Source organism: Myripristis murdjan, chromosome 7 (genome assembly GCF_902150065.1).
Source record: "Myripristis murdjan chromosome 7, fMyrMur1.1, whole genome shotgun sequence".
NCBI lineage: Eukaryota > Metazoa > Chordata > Actinopteri > Holocentriformes > Holocentridae > Myripristis > Myripristis murdjan.
The window spans coordinates 6675637-6696853 of NC_043986.1; the positions used below are offsets into that span (position 1 = coordinate 6675637).

Sequence of the window (21217 nt, forward strand, 5' to 3'; positions counted from 1 at the left end):
GAAAGAGTACAGAGGGAGAGACGAGAGTTGGGGGAAAAGCAAATGGGAGGAAGAGGAGGGAGGCAGATGGAGAGGAGGAGGACGGCGAAGGGAAGAGAGACAGGAAGAACAGGAAGGAGAAGGAGGGAGTAAGACAGTTAGGATGGGAAAAATTGAAGCAGAAAGGAGACCGCGGAGGAAGAGGAGAGGGAAGGAAAAGAAAGGGGAGGTGAACGGGGAGGAGAGTTAGGAGGAAGTGAGGAAGATAAGGGGGGGGGCGGAGAGTGTGAGGAAGAAGGTTTAAAAAGAAGGAAAAAGAGGAAGAGGAGGAGTGCGGAAACCGACGGTTATGGTGCCCGTGCAAAAAGAGAGAGGAGGGGAGAGAGGAGGAAGGAGGGGTGGGCAAAGAGGAGGGGAAGGAGAGATCGGAGGGGTGTTGGGACTCAGAATTGGCCTCTAATGGAGCGTCCAGCCTAAACACTGGCTAGTTCAGTAGATTCTCTAAAGGCTCATGTATAATTTCATCACATCTGCATCAAAACAGGCAAACTGGGTGGACTTTATAAAGAGAAAATCACCAGGAACCAGGAGTGTCTGACAAACTCACAACACAAGAAACTCTACGCTCTTCCTTCAAAGCACTTTATCAATTCTCTTGATGTAATTTTCCAGCAAAAGTCCAATTACGGTGCACTATTCATTTAACCAAGTGAGTAAATCTATGGATGTAAACGTAGCTTTGAATGGGCATGGGCACAATAGATGTGAACTCACACTGTATGTGGATGTAGAGTCTACTTTATGACCTTTATGGAAATACATACATAAATGATGCTTCATATACTCAAGAGTAAACCCCACTTTGTACATGCAACAAACAGGCTCCATTTGAGGCCTACAGCAGCGTCTAAACACAGGTGAGGAGGCGTCATGACAGCATGCAGGGGAGGGGGGGCGGGGTGCAGTCAGGTGCACAGGTTCACACCGGCAGCTCCAATCTGATTTATCCATCCACACAGCAGCAGGATGTGTTTTTTTTATTTATTTTTTAAAAATGTTTTGTTAATTTTACTTTTTCTGTAAGGTAAAGCAAAGTGTCGTCTGCAACTACTGGCATATTTGGCATAGACAAAGGCTGTACGGGCGATTTATAGACTACAAAAACAGAAAAATACAGGACAGAGAAACTCCGACAGACTGTAGAGAGCCTTCAGGTGACATGATGCACCCTTTGGCGGCCATATTGGAGGTCCACAGCTCTTAGTGAAAGTAGAAGCAAAAATTTAGCTACTTACAAAATATACAGCTTGGGTGCCTCAACAGAATTTGATAGACAAATCCTACAAGCTCGCTACTGTATTAAGTCAGTGCTGGCGTTAATGGCGGATGACAATACAGTTTCTTTGCTTAATTATACTGCTTGCTAGTTACTTCACTAGAAAACAAAGCCAAAATGTAAGTTCACTTGAATTAAATATATTTCTGCTCATTGTATGCTTCTTTATATAGACTTATTAAATCTTTTTCAGCCAATAAATCTAAATAATTCTGTAAACTGTGGGTGGTAAACCAGATTTGAGCCTGCTGTGTAAAACCGTTCTGCGCTGTAAGGAGGAGCCATCGTAGCATGTGTGGATGGAGCTGGGAGGGTTAGTAAGCCAAACCATGGGTTAGGTATAGGACCGAACATAAGACAGAATAGAAAAGCAGAAAAAACAAACTAGCAACAAAAGAAAATTAAAAATCCAACAACATACTTAATTTCTAGGTCAAAAGACTGATAACAAATGTGAGAGAAAGAGTGACGAGGAGGAGGAGGAGCGTGATTCTTCTCTTGTACCTTCTCCTCGGCAGTGTTCGGTCCGTCCTGGACGTCCGCAGAGCGGGGGAGCGAGGCGCGGCGCGCGGCCTCAGAGGGGTCGGCGGATTCGGACAGCAGAGGCTGAGGTGACGCCCCCTCCACCTGGGGGTCCCGCCCGCCTCCAGGGGAGTTGCCGAGGCTGTCGACCCGCTCCACGAAGGCCTGCAGCTGCGTGTGGAGGGCCTGCAGCCTGCCGGTCAGAGCACCAACCAGAGGCCGGTCTGCCAAGTCCGACAGCTCCGAGATCTGGGCAGCAAAGAAATACAGTCATTCATGCTCAAAGGCAATTTGGCACGCTCTGATGGCCGAAAACGGTAGCTAAATTAGTACTTCAACACGCAGAAATCCTATAAGGCGATGCCAGTAAACTGCACATCAACCCGGCCGGCGATGTGTCTCACCAAAGAAAACCAGAGGAGAAACATGTAACGGACGGAGCGCTGCTTTTTGCTCATAGATCTCAATCCGCTACTACCTGCATGTGGAGCAGTTACCACACCCGATATCTGAATTTAATTTGGGCAGGTAGGGTGAACCTTTAGCATTTCTGTTGGTTGGGATAAGACACTTTTGTATTTTGCGCTTTGTGATTTCAGTTTTTTTTTTGGCATAGAAGTCTTGCTTTGTGCTGTTTTAAATAGCCAATTATCATGAAAACAAGATTTACTGTTACACATAAGGATGTCCTTATGTGTCAAGCATGCATGTATACATATATATGTTCCTATAGCACATATATTGGAATGAATTGCCTGAGGAGAAAAGACTTACAGAATCAGTAACTTCTTTTAAATCACTTCTTAAAACCAGCTTTTATCGATTTGTCTTTATGTGATGTCATTTTTTCATCACACTTTATCTTTTTTTCTTTCTTTCTTCATTGATTATGTTGTATTACTACTAATTTATTATTTGGATTTTACCTTAATTTTGTATTGCTCTTGTTTGGCTTTCTTTTGTTATTTTGTTTTCTGATTATTCTGCTTTTGTTGTGTCTGTTTCTGAAGGTGCTGTATAAATAAAGCTGCTGCTTCTTCTTATTACATATGTTATTGATCTGTTTTTCAAAAAAAGTTTAGACCAAAGTTCATCATGCAGTATCTCTGAATTAAATAGGACTGCCTCTGTAAAAGTATTTTTTCTCAACCAAGGACAAGTTACGTGATATCTTTTTGAATCCACCATCATAAATTTTAACTTTGTTAAACTATTACTTGTCCCTGACTATTGTGTAAAGTTATGTCTAAAGTGCATACACTTCTCAATGTACTAAAATCATTTTGATGACGGCGGGATCAAAAGGGCAAGGCTGTGACTGAGTCAGGTTCTATTCAGTTTCTGGCAGGTTGGTGTTTTGCAAGCCGAGGGCTTTTATTCTGACAATGTGGACTGAAAATCAAAAGCGTACCTGGCCGTGAGGCTGCGGTTTCTCCAGGTCGCACGGCTCCGCTGCGTCATCGCTGCAGACTTTGCGATAAATGGACGGAGAGGAGGAGAGGCAGTTGGAGTCGGGCGAGGTCAGGAGCTGTATCGCCGTGGAAACCAAGCGGGCCTGGTCCCTCATGGCCAGCAAGGCATCATGGTCCTTCAGCCCGAGGCACCCAGGAAGTGAGGTCGTCGTGTCTGAGCTGTCCTCTGTCTTCCTCTTCCTCTCTCTGATTTCCAGAGCGTCGTTTTCACCGCCCACCGGCCCCTCGCGGTGAGGCGGGCTGGTGGAGGGACAGGAAGGGCAAATTTAGTGCAAAATAACCTTTTCATCTTGAAAAACTGTCTAACAAATGCAAATACAAATGTTACATTAAATGCATTTGTTGCTTTACTCTGGATTCTCGGATCTTAAACTTAAGTTAATGTAGTAATAATATAGTTTATTAATAAAATTTAAAATATCCTGTAAAACAATTAGTTTGCACAGCCTTAAGTGTGTTACTGCTTTTACACATTTACAGCATTTTTAATATTAAAAAATATTTTAAAAATATTAAAAAGATGTTTGCTTTATTTTTGCTTCCCAACAAGGTGAAATGACAGCGTTCAAGTTATAAGTTTATAGTTTATACAGTTAAAAGCTCTAATGGATTATCTTGTCCAATTACATGCGTGATTGTAAACACGTGTATCTATATTTTTAACTCTCATTAAATGTATAATGTAGTTTAGTTTTGTGCCTTTGTTGCATCAACATTTTGGTCTACAGGGAGTAAAATGAGATGAAAAATAGTGCTACTGTTTAAAAGTCTGTTCACCACATTTCACAAGTTAATTTTCCAAAACTCAACAAAGTCATCCAGACTTCTTGACTGAAGGAATAATACGATTAGATATAAATGAAGTGATTAGATATGAGATGTGTTTTCAAAAAGCTGAGTAATAATAATTTATATGACGACTCCTCTTGCAACATCCCCATTTGAATTAAACCTTTGTGGAAATAAAACTACATCATCGCTCATTATATTTTTTTTTTCCCCCCAAAACATGAAACACTCGGTACCTGGTGGGGAGGCACTCAGCTGAGTCTCCGGCCTCTGCGTCGGTCTCGAGGGCCAGTCGCAGCGAGGAGGAGGAGGAGGAGGAAGGGGCGTGGTAGGAGGCCAGATCGCAGCGCTGCAGGTTGGACAGCAGCACTCGGTTCTCGTACTGCAGCTTCTTCACCTTCCCGCTCAGCTCTCCGATCTGAAGCCTCGCCGCTCGCAGCTCCTCCTCCTGGGGCGACGCCTCCGTGCTGATGAGCACCGCCCCCTCCTGGATGGAATGCACCGGGCTGTCGTTGAGAAGCCCGTCCGTCAGTGACGTCAGCGAATTAGACGACAGCGAGGTCGTCGGGGGCGGGAGCTCAGATTTGTAGCGGTTGATCTCGTTCATGAGGAGCTTGTTCTGCTCCTCCATCTCGATCAGCGACCTCCTCAGCAGCTCCGCCTCCTCCTCCACGAACTGGAGGTGCCTCTGGAGCTCCATCACGTTTTCAGATGAAGCCCCTCCCCCAAGGACTATAGCCCCTCCTCCTATGCCAAGCCCCGCCCCCATGCCTCCACCAACGCCGGTCAGTTCCTGAGGACCATCTGTGAACAGAAAGACAAGGAGCGTTCAACACGCAACGTAACACTAGGAACTGAAAATAAGGAGTCATCAGCAAAAAAAGAAAAAAAGAAATAGTGTTCAAAATAATGCCAAGAATAATAAATACTGCAGAGGAAAATGAGAAATCAGTGTTAGCTGCCTAACCTGTTCGACTTTCCAAGTTTGAATTAAAACTTTTCTATCATACAGCTGCTGGGCTGCTCAGCTTCCAAGATCATCAATGGAAAGATGCATTTTATTTAAAATGACCAATGCTTTGACAGACACCAATTTTTTTCAGGGTCATTGACCTGAAGGAAGTCCTCCAAGACGGTTCCTGTTGAATTTTCGGTCCTTTTTAATAAAATGCATTGGAGCTAGCACTGTTATCATACTGGTTGGCTGGCACATCAGCAATGTATGCTGTCGACATCCCTCTTTACCACTCAGGTTCGCCCGCTGGCTAAGCCAAACTCGAGCTGTCCTGGTTTAATCCAACCTGTGAGATTATTTTGGCAGAGCAGCCGTGCCTCTGAGAAAATTATGCATAAAACTCCAATGTGCACGGGTCATCACGGCAGATTTAACTAATTATTCGGAGCAGCTACTGCACAGGAAGGTCACCAGGAGGGGAGTGAACCACCTTGCGGCCCCTTCATGTCGTCCATCTCGGCTCGGAGGCCCCTGTTCTCCACCTCCAGCTCCACGATGCGTCGACTCAGCAGGTTGGCTTCCTCCTCCACCAGCTTCAGGTGGACTCTGACCTCGGCCTCGCGGGTGTGGGGCGAGTCGGCGACCTGAGGCCAGAGAGGAGGTGGTTACATTTCAGTATTAATTACCTTACACCTTGTATTAAAAAATGACTAAGACTTAATGGGCTTTGTGGTGCCTCAGGAGTCAGCTCTGTTTTAGGACTTTAATTTCTAACCAGTAGAAAAGCTTCTCTGCAGTGTTTTCCCAGGCTTTTGTTGGCAGAGTGGGGGAAAAAGTGCAATTTGGGTTTTCATATGGGTACAGTGGGTGGGACACTTTCAAAAACCACAACAACCATAATAGGCTTGTAACACCATTTTGATGCCTTCAGGCAAACACTAACACGAGGAGCTAGGTGCTGAGAAAAGCTGGCAGCTGAAGAGTTCAGATTTTCCTGAAAGTGGAGAACAAAAACACGTTTGTGGTCTGCCTGATAGTTTAATAGCTGGAGCAGTTTTATTTGAGCAATAAAACCTTAATTCTCCTCATCACCCTCACATCTCCAGCTCCTGTTTCAAGGCCTGTTCACTGACTGCTAATGTTTTTGTGGTGTATTGCGATGCTAATTCTCTCAATCTTTACAGTACAAAAGACAATCCAGGCAAATGTCTAGGAATATACAAAAGTCAAGAAGTCTTTTCCCTCCTGTTGCTCCATTTCCACACCCCTCTCTCCCTTCTCTGCTTCTTCATTTGCCTCGTAAAGAGTCTTTTATCCCCGTCCTGGTCTCACCTCCTCCACGGTGAGCGAGGCGTCGACGTCTCCGTACAGCGATCTGTACTTGGCCAGCTCCTCCTTCATGGCCTCGCTGTCCTTCACCAGCTTGGTCAGCTTCTTGCACATCAGGGCTGACTCCTCCTTGGCGAAGTGGAGCTGACACTTGAGGTCTGAGCTGTCCTCCTGGGGTGAGGGGAGGAGAGAGAGAGACACACAGGGAGGAGGGAAGACCGGGTTAAATCGGTGCAGAGGTGTGCGCAAACACGTTATGCAAAGTGGAGCTGGCACTGTTGGTGTAAACCGTGCGAGTGTGAGGAACAGGGGAAGAGAAGGAGAAGACGTAGGCATACATTAAAAACACAGCGGGTATACAGTAGCAATAAAAATCAGATCTCCAGCTTTTATCAAAATCCAATCATAAGTGTCTGACATAGTCATACTGAGTGTGGCAGATGAACAAACAAATGAACAAATGATGAAGCACAAATCGTGTAGGAGCGAGTTCATTGTGCAAAATCTGACCAGCTGTGTGAGATGCTGTACGTCACACGATAAACAAGAAAGTGAAAAAAACAACTCGGCAGCCTCTTTAGGAGGAAAGTGGACAGAAAGAGAAACTGATGATTGTTGTACAGGATCCGTGACGTCTGCCACAGAAATATAAAAACAGAGACTGGACATTGTAGTCAGGCCCATAATCTACTGCACATTCAATGGATGAGTGCATGTACACTGGTCTGAAAAAAAGGTTGGGATGGATTAAACTTTTGACGGACATTAAAACATGGATTAGCTAAAACTAATGGATGCACTGCAAAAAAAAAATCTCCATCCAAACCAGTCATTTAGTCTCATACTCGGTCTTAAAATTTTGTTTTATTTGTTTTCAGAAGCTTTCCAGAATTTTCTTGGTTCAAGTATCATTTTCTTGATCCTAGTGGGCTGATCTGCCTTATTCTGCCTTTTTTCTACATATTTATACTGAAACAAGTGAAACCTGCACTGGAAACAGGTGGGATTATATCATCCCACTGCCAGGTTTTTTTGTTATCTTGTAACATTAAAAAAAAAAAAAAAAAAAAAAAAAAAAAAAATTAAATAGCATTCCTCCGTTTTCTTAGTTGTCTGTCAGGGTTATCAGCCTCATAGAGAACACACTGGTGTGTTGGAGGAGACGGTTGCGCTTCAATAATATGATTCTCAGAGGAACCCAGAACCCTAAATCCGACGGGCATATTCAAAAAAATGAGAAAAGGAAGCAGCACCTCCCAAATTTTAAAGTCAAGATGGACAAAACACTGACATTTCACCTGCTGGTTTGGCTCACATCACTTTAGAAACGTCCTTACGCATTTCAGCACAGAGCCTTCATCAGAGAATACGTTGGCTTAGTCCTTTTTTTTTTTTTTTTTTTTGGTAAGAAAATCCGTGTCTGGCCGCCGCCTTAGGCTGATAGATGCGGAAGTATTAAAGACACTGACACACACTCTCTCTCTCTCTTTGTTGGAGAAGTTGGTTTGAAAGCGGATATGGCAGGTTTATTCTGAACTATCAGCCTCTCTGTGGTTAAGACTTCAAAAACGCACACAGTAGGGATGGCAAACGTCTTCAGAGACAGAGGTACACACTGGCATGGAGACTAGGGTTGCAAAATTCCGGGAATTTTCAAAGTCGGAAACTTTCCATGGGAATTAATGGGAATATATGGGAATTAACAGGAATTTACAGGAATAATCTGGAAATTTGCAAAATTGCATGTTGGCCTATAAGCGGGAACTTAATGTAGTTGAAGAAAAACCGTCTTGCAGCATAATCCTGATTAAAACAACCAGATTTAATACAAATTCAGTTGAATTTCCACACGGCTCGGCCTTCATCTGAGCCCTCGGACGACATCCAGTCAAGGAGGTTTTGATGATATGACTGGGGTAAATATATTTGACCTATGGTATCAAAGTTTAACTGGAAAAAATAAGTCAAAATGTGTTTAGTAGCTATTTAAGAGGCTTTTTATCAGCCATCGAGCTCCACTGTGATGCTGGTTCTTCTGCCTTCTGCTAACCAGTTTTTTTTTAGAAATACAGTTTTCATATAAGAATGTAGGTTATAGTTTGATTTAGCTGCTGACTGAGGAGTGTTCATCCATTCATTGAGCCTATTTCTATTCATTTATCCACCATCAATCTTGAAGGACTGAGAAAAAAAAAAATCTACTCAAAATAAGTCAAAAATGTCATTAGTTTGCACGCATGTCTGCTTATGACAAAACAAAATTTCCAAAATTCCCCAGCTGAACTTCCCATGGAAAGTTTCCGGAATGTCTCCGGAAATTTACCAGAAATTTTCCGCCCCTTTGCAACCCTAATGGAGACAGACACACACACACAGAGTAAAACGTGCAGACAGACGGGTGAATTTTCGTATTGCCTCAGACAGAGCTGCTCATCTTCAAAACCACGCGAGTCACTTCGGTGAGGACACGACTTCGTGACGGTGTAAAGGTGAAGAGGTCAAAGCAGCTTTCAGGGACGGCCGATCCTGTTGCCTGGAACTGGTTTGTGATCGTGAGTCAAGTCTTGTGAGTGACGGTTGTGCGTTACCTCCGGCAGTTTTTAGGAAGCACTGAGTTTTTTTGCGAATTGCCGGAAGCACAAAAAAACCTGCATCCTGTTCTGAATCCCTGAACTGACCTGGGATGAATTCGCTTTTCATTCCGTCTAAACTCGCCTTGAACTCGCCTCGATACAGTGACAAAACGATATCCGACCGGCTCTGTGGCTCCCAGCTACCGACTGCTGAGGTCAGAGTCATGCCGTCTCGCCTTGAGGTTTTCTTTTTTTTTTTTTTTTGTTTTTGTTTTTTGTTTTTTGTTACAGAAACACCATGGAAATGTGCAGCAGAGGCGCTCCAGCAGACGCGGTGGTTAGTGGTTTCCACAGACGTCATGCTGAATCTCAAATCGATGTTTGGCTGTTTGACACAAAGCAGACCTGCAGGACGTGAAGCGGCTCACGAGGAACTCAGCGAACTGTTGTCATAATCAGCTCTGAAAATATTCTGCAGCGTTTGAAGTGTCTAGTTTCAAGAGTCGAGCGAGTTTTTTCTGGTTGGTGTTACGTTCAGCTGGGATTCGAACCCCTAACCCTGCCAGTGTGCTAATCTCATCCCACTGGACCATACAGGATGACATATGGGTGTGTTTGGGTGTGTGTGTGTGTGCTCTGTGGGTGTGTTTTTGTATTTTCTTGTCTTGTACAACACTTCCTGAGGCTCCTGTATGATACAAATACATCTGATTTTAGTAGCAATGATCGTTTTTGTATTGTCATTTAAATTTTCACAGAAAAGCTTTTTAAAATCACAAGAATGTGAATTTTTGCTGGGGTCCATTAATGACTACTAACAAAAATAACAAAAACGAGGTGACAAAAAACATTTTTGTTAACTGAAATAAAAAATTAAAAAAAAAAAAAAAAACGAGGTTTACCAAAAAAAAAAAAACAAAAAAAGGTTAGTTTTCAACTTTGCCTGTTTATTTGAGGGTTCATCTGTCCTCAGTGAATATAGTTTTTAAAAGGGTTTGATGTTTTGTTGAATTTTTAGCACACAATACTTTTTCTGACCTTTTATGAATCTCACACCTGACAAACAACATCAATAACTAAACTAGACTAAAACTAACACGGAAACTCATAAAACCTAAATCAAAACGAAGCATTTTTCAAAAAAATAAAAGCTAAACTAAACCAGCAAAGCCGCTTTAAAAATGAATTAAAAACCAACGCTGAAATTAAAATGCAACACTGGTCTGTGTAGGAAGCCGGGGCGTCTCTGCAGCACCATAAAACTTTATTTACAACAGTGTTTTCTAACATTTTACCTTCATGAAAAAACTGCAGCCCCTGTGTTTTGGATACTGCACTTGACCATTTATTGATTTTATTAATGTCTCGATTAATGTCTTGCCCAGTTTCACATTTCCCTGTATTTTTTCCTCTCTCTCTCTCTCTCTCTCTCTCTCTCTCGGCTGACCCGACGTGCTCTCGTTCCTCGTCAGCAGCTCTGTGCCTGTATTTGTTTTACAGCTGCTGGCCCGTTTCCAGCCAAATTAAACAAGGCGCGGGCCGGCCGATTTACAGCCATTTATGGAGCGGGGCTCGGAGAGGCTGGCCCGGCCCGCCTCGCGCTGACAGGCTCACGAGGGGAGCGCTTCAAACACAAACCCCTGCAGTGTGTGTCTGCGCCGAGCTCCAACCCCACGGTGTGTGTGTGTGTGTGTGTGTGTGTGTGTGTGCTCCTGCTGTTTGTGCCGGGAGCGACTGAGGCACGACGGAGGGCAGGGAGGGACTTGAAGTGGGATGCTGAGGCCCGATCTGTAATCCCAACATACAGCAGCAGCCGGTATGCAGGGATTATCTCGAGCACAATCACCTGCAGAAAATGACAGAGGGCAGGAGCGAGGGAGGAGAGACGAGAGGGAGCAAAGGAACTGCCGAGGGAGGGAGGGAGAGGAAAAGAAGGAGTGAGCGCTTGGCTTGTTTGGGCAGATCGAGTGCGAGCCTGAGAGGAAATAGGTCAGAGACAACAAAGAGACGCACAGAGCAGGGAGACGCAGAGGAAACGTCCGCCGGGAGGCACCAGAACACGCCGCCGGCATCAAACTTTGAGGCTTTTTCCAACGTGACAGTTGTTTGTCCGCCGACCTGAACGCATCAAACTCCCCCGACGTGTTCACTCTGAACTCGGTTTGGGCGTTGGCGTGGCAACAGCAGACCAAAACAGCTGTTTAATGTGAGGCTGCCATGAGAGAAGTGACCACTGACCACACGTCTGGTCATTTATTACGCAGGTTCTTCTCCAGAGAGGGATTAGGAAGCCAGAGGCAGGGAGGAGGACGTTAATTAAATCTAAAAATCACTTTGAAACGTCTGAAAATAGCAGTTCAATGTTGACTTAGGTTGGCAGGAGCTCAGCTGGTAGATCAACTAAACTCATATTTGCAAAACTAGTCAAGTAGTTAAAGGCAGAAATAAGATTTGTGAGCCGCTAGCAGTGTGTGTTGGCGTGTGTGTGTCTGCAGAGAAGGGTTTTCTTGTTTTGCTGAGCTCGGGACTCTTCTGGGCGTCGGCTTTTGGGCGGCGGGTGTGTAGCTCCCAGCCAATCACTGCGCAGCACGGTGCCAGATCGATAGCTACTGAAATTGCGGACCGTGAAAAAAAAAGGAAATCTAGCGAGGCGAAAGGCCAAGCAGACAAACTTATTCCAGAGAGTGAATCTGGTGAGCACCGAGGAAGAGGAGGAGGATGAAGAGCGACGCGGTGTTGGCCTGTTTGACAAAAGTTTTTTTTTTTTTTTTTTTTTTTTTTCCTAGGATGGTGACAGAATGATTTACATTTCATTCCGTCACCATCCTAAGAAACAAAACTGGCTTAGTCAGGGAGGAGGGGCCAACTTTGAGTGTTGTGTTTACAGATTCCACTCATTCTGCTTTTAAATTCCTTTTTTTTTTTTTTTTTTTTTTTGGTCATTTTTGGTGCAGGTCTGGAACTATTACAGATTTTGGACCATAAAAGCCAAAAAATTAGATTATTATTTTGAGACTATGGCTGCTTGACTGTAATCCAGTCACCCTGTTTGACCAAGTTGGCTTGTTCTTTCATTATTGTATAAAGAAATAACTGCCTTTCCTTTAAAACTGTCATTCCTTTTATTTATTTAGTTACTTATGATGTTTATTCATTCATTCATTCATCTTCTAAACTGCTTATCCTCACTAGGGTCGCAGGGGGTTGCTGGAGCCTATCCCAGCGCTCATAGGGCGAAGGCAAGTAAACACCCTGGACAGGTCGCCAGTCCATCGCAGGGCAGACAGACAAACACTGACATTCACACACACAGTCATTACTTATGATGTTGTTATGTTTAATGTGTGACATGCCGGCAGAATTTAACAATGATCCAAGTGTGCACTTAATTTTCTGTTTTTTGTGCATGATATTTTGCCATAGGTTTGTACGACACTGTCAATTTGATAATTTCTTAACAAAGTAGCTTCTACATAACGTCTACTAACTCTAACCTAACTTGACCAAACTTCATTTCTCCTGACGGTAGCTTTGCTGCAGCTCCTCTACTCCCAGTTTGCAGTAACTGGTACAGCAGCTTTCAAGATATCTTCACCACACTGATGCTCAGATAAATCACAGATGAGGGCAAACTATGAGCAGCAGTTTGTGAGCATCATGACGCGCCACAACCACCTGAATAATCAAAAATAAATCACAATATCAGCACAAAAGGCGGATCTGGGATTGTTTTCTTGATCTTTATTCAGCTTGAATCAGTTTAATCTGACTTATGACGATACACACCGTGAATCTAGTTCAGTCTAAAGTGGATTCTTGCAAAGAAAAAGGTGGACAAACCGAGTTTAAGTGGGTTTACTCCTCGATACGACTGCAGGCCAACCAGGCAGCTCAGTCAGTCGCAGATCTGTTCAGGGGGAACAAGCTCAGGAAAAATATGACGACTCAATCGCGCAGCTGCTCTGAAAGCTGCTGTCCAGATTGTTGTGCAGGTCGTCGAGCAGCTTTTATGTCTCTCTAATGAAGAGATGTGATAAATTTACCAACAGAGGAGGTGAGAAGCAGGACCGGGGCTGCTGATGCTTCAGATCTGCTGCATCAAATTAGGAGCCTCAAACGACGTCACAGCTCCTGCATTCAGGCCTTTAATTTGATGGGAACATAATCTTACGGGAGATTTGTTTTCATGGCTCCGAAATGTTTTTTTTTTTTTTTTACTTGCACAAGGTCTGGAAAACTATGCAAAGAATATTTTTAACCAGCCAAGACAGAGAACTTACATTTTTCATTGTCACTCCACTGATTTTTGCGATTTCATGTACAGAACCAGGTGTTCATTTAAAAATTTTCTCCCTCAGTTATGCAAAGGATCAACGTCGTAATTAATTTAAGATTTAAACGGACTACAACCAAAGCGTTTTTGTCTTTGTTAGGCGCCGGCCGCTGCACCTGGAGGGGTAACAGCGCTCCGAGTGAAGCGAGCGATTATAACACTATTCATTTCCTTAATTGCTATTACTCCTGATGGATTAATTTACAGTGAAATTCGATTATTCCTCCCACTTTGCTGCCACATAAACTGGATGTTCAAAGCCGGATTTCACTCTCCTGTCATGTCCTCCTCTCTCTATCTGCACGTTCGCCTCATTATCCCCCACTGTGCTGCACCTAATGAAGAAGAAGAAGAAAAAAAAAAACAAACGAAAAAAAAAACACTAATGTTATGTGAAGCAGGACTGCAGGCTAATGCTGCAATCCTGAGGCATTAAGGAGAATATTTAATGATTGGCCGTGCTGTCTAATAAAGCAAATAAATGTCATGAATCTAACGCAGAGTGATGTTTGGCCAATAACTCGCGTCGCTCGTTCGGTTTTAAATGAACTGGCTCTTTATTCCGGAGACGGAGTGCCGTCCATTACACAGGAAAACCACACGATTGATTGTTATATTGATGCCAGTCGACCGTCTACCTCTCTCTCTCTCTCTCCGTCTGCCTCCCTGTCTTTCTTTCAGTCTCTCTCCTTTTTCCTCTCCTTATTATCCCCCCTCCCTCCCTGGCTTCTCTTATTTTCTCTTATACACTTCTCTCTCTCTATTTTCTCTCTCTCTCATGAGTACTGCAGGTGTCTCTATCCGACGTAATCCCCACGCAGCTATTTGTTATTCATGATCGGGTTGCAGGTCTCTCTCTCTCTTTCTCCATCTCTCTCTCTCTCTCTCTCTTTGTTAGATCGATGTCACTCTCTCTCTCTCCGGGGTTAAGTGTCTGCGAGCTTTTGTTGCTGAGGCAGCAGTTTGTTTCTCATTGATTCAGGGACCGTCTGAGGGGGAGGAGACTGTGCTGGCACCTCAGCACAGCTCTATGGTGTGTGTGTGTGTGTGTGTGTGTGTGTATGTGGTACCTGTGGACAGAGCTTCTTGTCCGGCTTATTGTTGGGTCGAGCTCCTCTTTTCTTCTGGGAGTTCTGCAACAGAGAAACGCACATAAACACTCATTAGAAAAGGCTTGACCGCGACCGCTGCACTCTAACAAACCTTTTTTTCAACCCGTCGTATTCATACTTTACTAAAAGTTAAACGAAGAAAAGAAAAGAGACAGCAGAGGTGGTGAGGAGAGTGGAGCGTGGAGAGCGGGATTCGATCTTAGCATCGTCCCTCGGCCCGCAGATTCACCAGGATGCCCTTTAAACTACACATTTTTTCCAAACTTGGTCCAAACATGTTTTACTAAAACACTGCAAAAACGCAAAATCTTACCAAGATTATTTGTCTTATTTCAAGTCAAAAATGTCTTATTTCTAGTCAAAATATCTCATTACACTTAAAATTAGACGTGATCACCTCGTTTCAAGTGAAAATTCACTTGTTTCAAGTGAAAATTTGCTTGTTTCATTGGCAAAATTTGCCAGTGGAAAATGTGAAAATTCACTTGAAACAAGTGAAAATTAGCTAGAAACAAGAAACAAATTTCGCCAATGAAACAAGCAAATTTTCACTTGAAACAAGAGACAATTGTCTATAAACAAGTTACTTCTGAGGTGATCATGTCTTATTTTAAGTGTAATGAGATATTTTGACTAGTAATAAGACATTTTTGACTTGAAATAAGACAAATAATCTTGGTAAGATTTTGAGTTTTTGCAGTGAACATACTGCGATCAGTGATGCAGCACCCACAGGCAACAAAAAGCCCATTTTATCGTTTTAGTCCAGAATTCCCAAAGTGGATGAGCAGCAAGTGACGAGGCAGCAGAGGAAACAGCTATAAACTTGTTTCCTTGTTTTGTTTTTGCTCTTCCTTCGCTGCACATCATCCATTAGAGCAGCGACAGAGCTCCAAAGACAAGGAGGCCTTCAGGCTTCAGGGAAAACACATGTTGTTATTGTATTTGTTTATTTGTAAATGGATACTGCACTTATTAATCAACATCAAAGTTCATCTGATATTTCATGCTTTTATTTCTGCCCTTCTATAGGAGCCTCGATTGGCTTACATTCATTCCCCAAAACCAAACTTAGCCTGAAATTAAATCCTAATTCAAAACTTAAAGAGGTGTTTTTTTTAAATCATCAGCATTTCATTATCATGTTCAGTGTGTTTAATATTATTACCATAAACAAATGAGACACTGATGACTGTTAGTCTCTGTCTCACAGCAGCGGTATCGTTTGTCTCTGCTCATGTGCCTCCAAGTTAAAACTACATTTCCCATAAACCCTTGTGCCTCCTGTTGAAAGGAAAGGGGATGTGGCCTCTTTTGGTCTGTTTGCTCTGGAGGAACAGCGCCAAGAAGATTCGCCGATCCACTTGCTCACAGTGTCTCAACATGAATGTGCTGTTCATTCATTCATTCATTCATTCATTCACTCATTCATTCATTCATTCACTCATTCATTCAGTGTTACAGAGCTCCGTGTTGCACTTTACACCCCAGACCCGAGTCCGACCGTAACCTGGCCTCTTTAAGTTGTGCAAGCTGCTCAGAATGACCTAATTTCCCAAAAACATCCTCACTCTGAGACTCGAAAATCCTCAAAGTGTTTCGAACAAGGCCAGAGGTGCAAGAATACACACACACACACACACACACACACACACAGCCATAAGCAAAGTACGCATATCAAATGGCACGGCTTGCTGTACTCTCTTGCCGCGTCTCGGCTATCATCGCCATGGTGAGGTTTTCTCATCCCCATAGCGATTTTTATCACCACGGCGACACTGATTAAGGAAGAGAGGAAGAGGAGGGAGAGGAAGAGAGAGGGAGGCAGAGTGAACGGGAGGAGAGAGAGAGAGAGAGCGGGAGTGAGATATGTGCTGAGGTATAATGAACAGCTGAGTGGCGCTGCTAATGACTGCTCCCCTCACACACACACACACACACACACACAGTCACACACACACACACACTCAGGACAGACACTGCGGTGTAAGTAGCTAAGCTCATCCGGCTCCGTCCGTTTCCATGGAAACTGGCTACTCTCTCTGCAACGAACCACCGGCAACAAAAGAGAAAGATGGAGAGATGGAGGGAAGGAGGACAGAGGAGCGCGTCGGGTGAAATTACAGAGAAAAATAAATTAAAAACCGTCTGCTGTCGCGCCAGGAGGACGATTCATAAACCACCAAAAAAAAAAAAATCTTTTGCAGAATTTGACAATTCACGTTATCTCTGTGTTTCTCTTTGTTTGGGAAATATTCTCATAGTCTCAGTTTCTTAAAGATAATAAAGATATGTGTACAAGAGTATAATATAAGAATACAATATAATACAATTTAATATAAATATAAGAGTTATGAATTGAATTGATCAGTGTTGCTAAATACACTAATAAGCTGAATTATTTTCTAAATAATTCCTCTTTTGGACGGATGGAGATCAGCAAACTGGAGCACACAGAAACACTGATTTGTTTGTTTTCTTCTTCTCTTTTTCTTCCTGTCTTTTCTCCTGACCTTCATCCTTCCATCCTTCCAGTCCTCCCTTTCTTCACTGCCTTCATCCACTCCTCTTCCCCCCTCCTCTTTACTCTTGTCCTCTCCCTCTCTCCGTCCCCTGACCCGCTTTAAAATCAGTTTATCTGAGGGCCAAAAGTCTGTTAATGGCTGTAAACTCATCAGATCAATAGCGCCGCCCGATAATGGAGCCATTGATTCTGGCTGGAGGTCGAACAGACGTCGGAACTGTTGCATCAGACTTTCAGCCGAGCAGCTGTTCGGCTCAAAGATGTGGGAAAAAAAAAAAAAAAAAGTCTAAAGTGTCAATGAGACATTTTCAACATGTCGGGTTATTTTTTGCTGGAGCCGCGAGGGCGAGGCTCACGGCGCTGAGAGTCCCGCCTCCAGCCGGCTCCATCAGTCAGTCAAAGTCGGCCAAACAACAGCCTGAGCGGGGAGACGGTCACATGAGACGCCAGATGTCCTCCTGATGGCCAGAGGTGCTGCGTCGAAAGTAGAAACACGAATCTGCATGAAACAATTCCTCATGATGAAGGAGGCAGCGGCTCTTAAGGACAGACAACAGGCAAGAGGAATGAAGCCGTCAACGTTTAAAACACACACACATTTTGACTTTGTGTCCTTGTCCAAGCTCATGGCTGCTGAATGCTCAAAAGTGACCTGAGCAGTGATGAGCACCTGAGTTACAGCAGCACGTTACCGTTTATATCTTTGTTATTTTACCTTTTCTTTTTCCTTTTTTTATGATTTTGGTACCTTTGTGAGTATTATTGCACTGCAAAAACTCCAAATCTTACCAAAATTATTTGTCTTATTTCAAGTCAAAAATGTCTTATTACTAGTCAAAATATCTCATTACACTTAAAATAAGACATGATCACCTCAGAAGTAACTTGTTTTTAGACAGTTGTCTCTTGTTTCAAGTGAAAATTTGCTTGTTTCATTGGCAAAATTTGTTTCTTGTTTCTAGCTAATTTTCACTTATTTCAAGTGAATTTTCACTTTTTCCACTGGCAAATTTTGCTAATGAAACACGAAAATTTTCACTTGTTTCAAGCAAATTTTCACTTGAAACAAGAGACAATTGTCTAAAAACAAGTTACTTCTGAGATGATCATGTCTTATTTTAAGTGTAATGAGATATTTTGACTAGAAATAAGACATTTTTGACTTGAAAAAAGACAAATAATCTTGGTAAGATTTTGAGTTTTTGCAGTGTGTTTTCTATTATTGTACCATGACTTTTGACTTCTTTATGTTGGGGGTTCAGGTTGAACTGGGACTGGACGGGGAGGTGCAGATGTACATTTTTTTATTGTATGTTATTTGAAAATACATTTAATAAACAGATAACATAAAAAAAACTGTGAGCGATCATGTGTCAGGTCACATGATCTGCTGCCTGAACACGGCTGACTGAACAGACTGAGCAGACAGTCGACTGCTTTACTGCGTCCGAGTTGCACAAAGTGTCAGCGTTGCATGAAATGTCAAAAAGTTGCCTGGACTCTCCATCTGTTGCCTGGACCCGGGCAGCTTCCCCGAGCTGCCAGCTGTGTCAGTCGAGTTATTCGGTGAAGTTATTAGAGTTTGCAGATTAACCATACAGCTGTGTTTTCCTCATTGTGTTATATGCTCAGTGTGTGTCTTGCTGTAAAAGGCACATCTCAGGAATTTGTTTGGGTTTCGTTTGTCTCAAGGTGTTAAAATGCCTCTTTGCTTGTTGTGTGACATTCAGGCTCTACAGCTGCATCATGTCCTTCTCCTCCTCCCGTCCTCTCCCCCTCTGCTCTCCCAGCCCAAAACTCCCAGCTTCCTCCTCCTCCTCTACCTGCTTTTCCTCTCCAAGCTCAATTTCTTTCCTTCTCTTATGTTGTTTAAATTGTTCATATTTCTATTTTGTTTTTCTATATTCCTTTTTAGAATGTTTATATTATCTGTTTATTATCTGTTTATACTGTTTATAATGTAAATTATGCTTCATATCTTGCTATCCACTTTGCTGCTGTAATGCGTGAAATTTCCCCACCGTGGGACTAATAAAGGAATATCTTATCTTATCTTATCTTATCTTTTCTCTCCAGTGTCCCAGAGGTGAGCCTCTCCCTCTCTTTCTCTCTCCAGTTCTGTGTGATGCTCTCTCGCCCGCCCAGCCCACACAGCATTCCAGCGTCCTGCCCCGAGCCGAGCTGATGTAACACGGCGTCCGCTTCGCTCCCCCCTCCGTCTGTTTGTGTCTCTGTTACCACGCAGCACGTCTCTCTCGTGTCTTCCACCTGACGGAGGTTCCTCTCTGACCTCAGCAGCTTCAAAACAGTCTGGAAACGAGTGGCGTTTTCTTTTACAACACTTTACCCACTCGTTCACTGGTTAAGATCTTAACCTCTTAACCTAAATTAGCCGTCCATTAAAAGGCCTAATGTACAGTATGCAGACATTTCTTTTACATAAGAGGTGGGCCGCCCTGCCTGAAAGAGCCGCTGACCCTTCAATAATGTCATTAGTCTGGTTTCAGAGGAGAGTTTAAATGTCCACCAAATGCTGTTTTAGGTGCTTTTTTCTCCTGACAAGAAAAAAAAATCAGGTGCATGAAAAAGTACCATGTAAAGATATTTAATAATGACACAAACTATAATCTCTCAGTATCAGTTTGGCTTTCCAAACAGTTTTTTGCTCCGTCACTGACTCTCTGTGTTTCCTTTCCTCTCTTTTCTTTCTGTTTACGGCAGCTGAGAGTCATCCAAGGTCATTTCCACTGACAGCACTGACTCAGAGTCTGGGTGATCCCTGACACACACACACACACACACACACACACACACACACAGAGAGAGAGAGAAAACACACGGCCGTGACACAGCATCGGTGTCTCAGAGCAGACAGAGCCTCGGTGACGGTAGCAGACGTGGCACCTGGCGTGTCGGCTTTTCTTCCTCGTTGGTTTGGACGCTGGAAGCGTGTGGCTCAGAGGAGTGTGAGCGAGTTCATTTACAACATCAGACACAACACACACAAACTGCAGGGCCGGTGTTTACTGTGCAGGTGGGAAGTTTCCAGATTTTCCCTCTCACCTTCTATTTGATATCCTACATTTTCTCCTCGTTCATAAAGAAGAACCTATGATTCCCTTCACGTAGCTCAATGCAAATTCTGACATATCCAAGTATAAAGGCTCAATGCAAATGGCAAATTTCATAAAAATTTCCTCAGTATTGCCACATCACACATGCTCGAGGTTTTTTCTTTTCTTTTTTATAATATAGAGGTGACAATTAATTCTAAGTGAAGTTTGCAGTTGCAGGCTGTCTGTAAAATATCTGGAAAATATTTGTCACACTCGTGTATAAATCTGCATTGTTGGCTGGTGTGTCAGAATAGTCTCAGTTTTCTCAGGATAACAAGTTGGCCAAAACAAATAAATTCTTGAAAGACTCTCCATTTCCATGTGAATTTGTTTTTTTTTTCCCTGACAAACCGTATCTCGGTTCCACGACAGCGTATCAGAGCCACTGCAGGGAAAAAAAATCATGGAGCTGAGGGAGGAGGTGATATTCAGAGAGCAAAACTCAGTTTCCAAGATTAAGTTGTAAATTTACAGGAAAAAAAACGAACAAATTTACTAGAAAAAAAACAAAAACAAACTCAGCCTCGCTCTGCAGACGCTGCTGCTGGCCGTGTCTCAGGCCTGCATCCGATTCTGCTTTGCAGTCGATTCAGGAACAAGGAAATCCTGCTGATTTGAGCCCAGAATCACAAGATTGTTTTCTTCTGAATCGGCTCAAGTCACGGCGACGTCACTTCAAAGTCCAGATGCTGATGAGAAGATCGGGATTCTGGGCTCAAATCAGGAGAAATCACATTTTTCAGAATTTTTCTCGTAAATTTGTGACTTTGATCTCAGAATTTCTGAGTGTTTTCTTGCAAATGTGTGACTTTATAATCTCAGAATTTACAAGTTTTTTCTCGTAAATTTACTAATGCAATCTAGGAAATTCAGTTTTTTCTCTCGGAGTATTTCCCCGCCTCTCCCGGCTGCGTAATATTTTTTTTCTTCCTACTGTGGCCCTGATACACTGTCTTAAGCGTATCAGGGCCAATGTAGGGTTTATTTTCTTCAGCCCAACCAATGGAAATGCACTTCATTTGTTTTTTGCAACCCTGCAGAAGTTTGCTTCAAATTAGCTTTCTAAAACACACACACACACACACACACACACACCGTGACCGCAGCCCAGTTCTCATGTCTCGCAGCCCCACAGGTCTAGAGTTACAGTGTTGATGAGATACCGGCTGAGATCTGT

General features: G+C 43.2%; 1 protein-coding gene across 2 annotated transcripts in view; it reads right to left on the bottom strand.

The window, feature by feature from the left end:
* Window positions 1-21217, bottom strand: part of mtcl2 (microtubule crosslinking factor 2) — a 182162-nt gene that overhangs the window by 35766 nt on the left and 125179 nt on the right. For both annotated transcript variants that reach the window (XM_030056741.1, XM_030056740.1), the window contains exons 5-10: window positions 14359-14421; window positions 6386-6553; window positions 5544-5697; window positions 4335-4902; window positions 3249-3549; window positions 1820-2086 (exon numbers count right to left, since the gene is read on the bottom strand). In XM_030056741.1, the coding sequence (XP_029912601.1) occupies window positions 1820-2086; window positions 3249-3549; window positions 4335-4902; window positions 5544-5697; window positions 6386-6553; window positions 14359-14421 (1521 nt within the window). The remainder of the gene's footprint in view (window positions 1-1819; window positions 2087-3248; window positions 3550-4334; window positions 4903-5543; window positions 5698-6385; window positions 6554-14358; window positions 14422-21217) is intronic.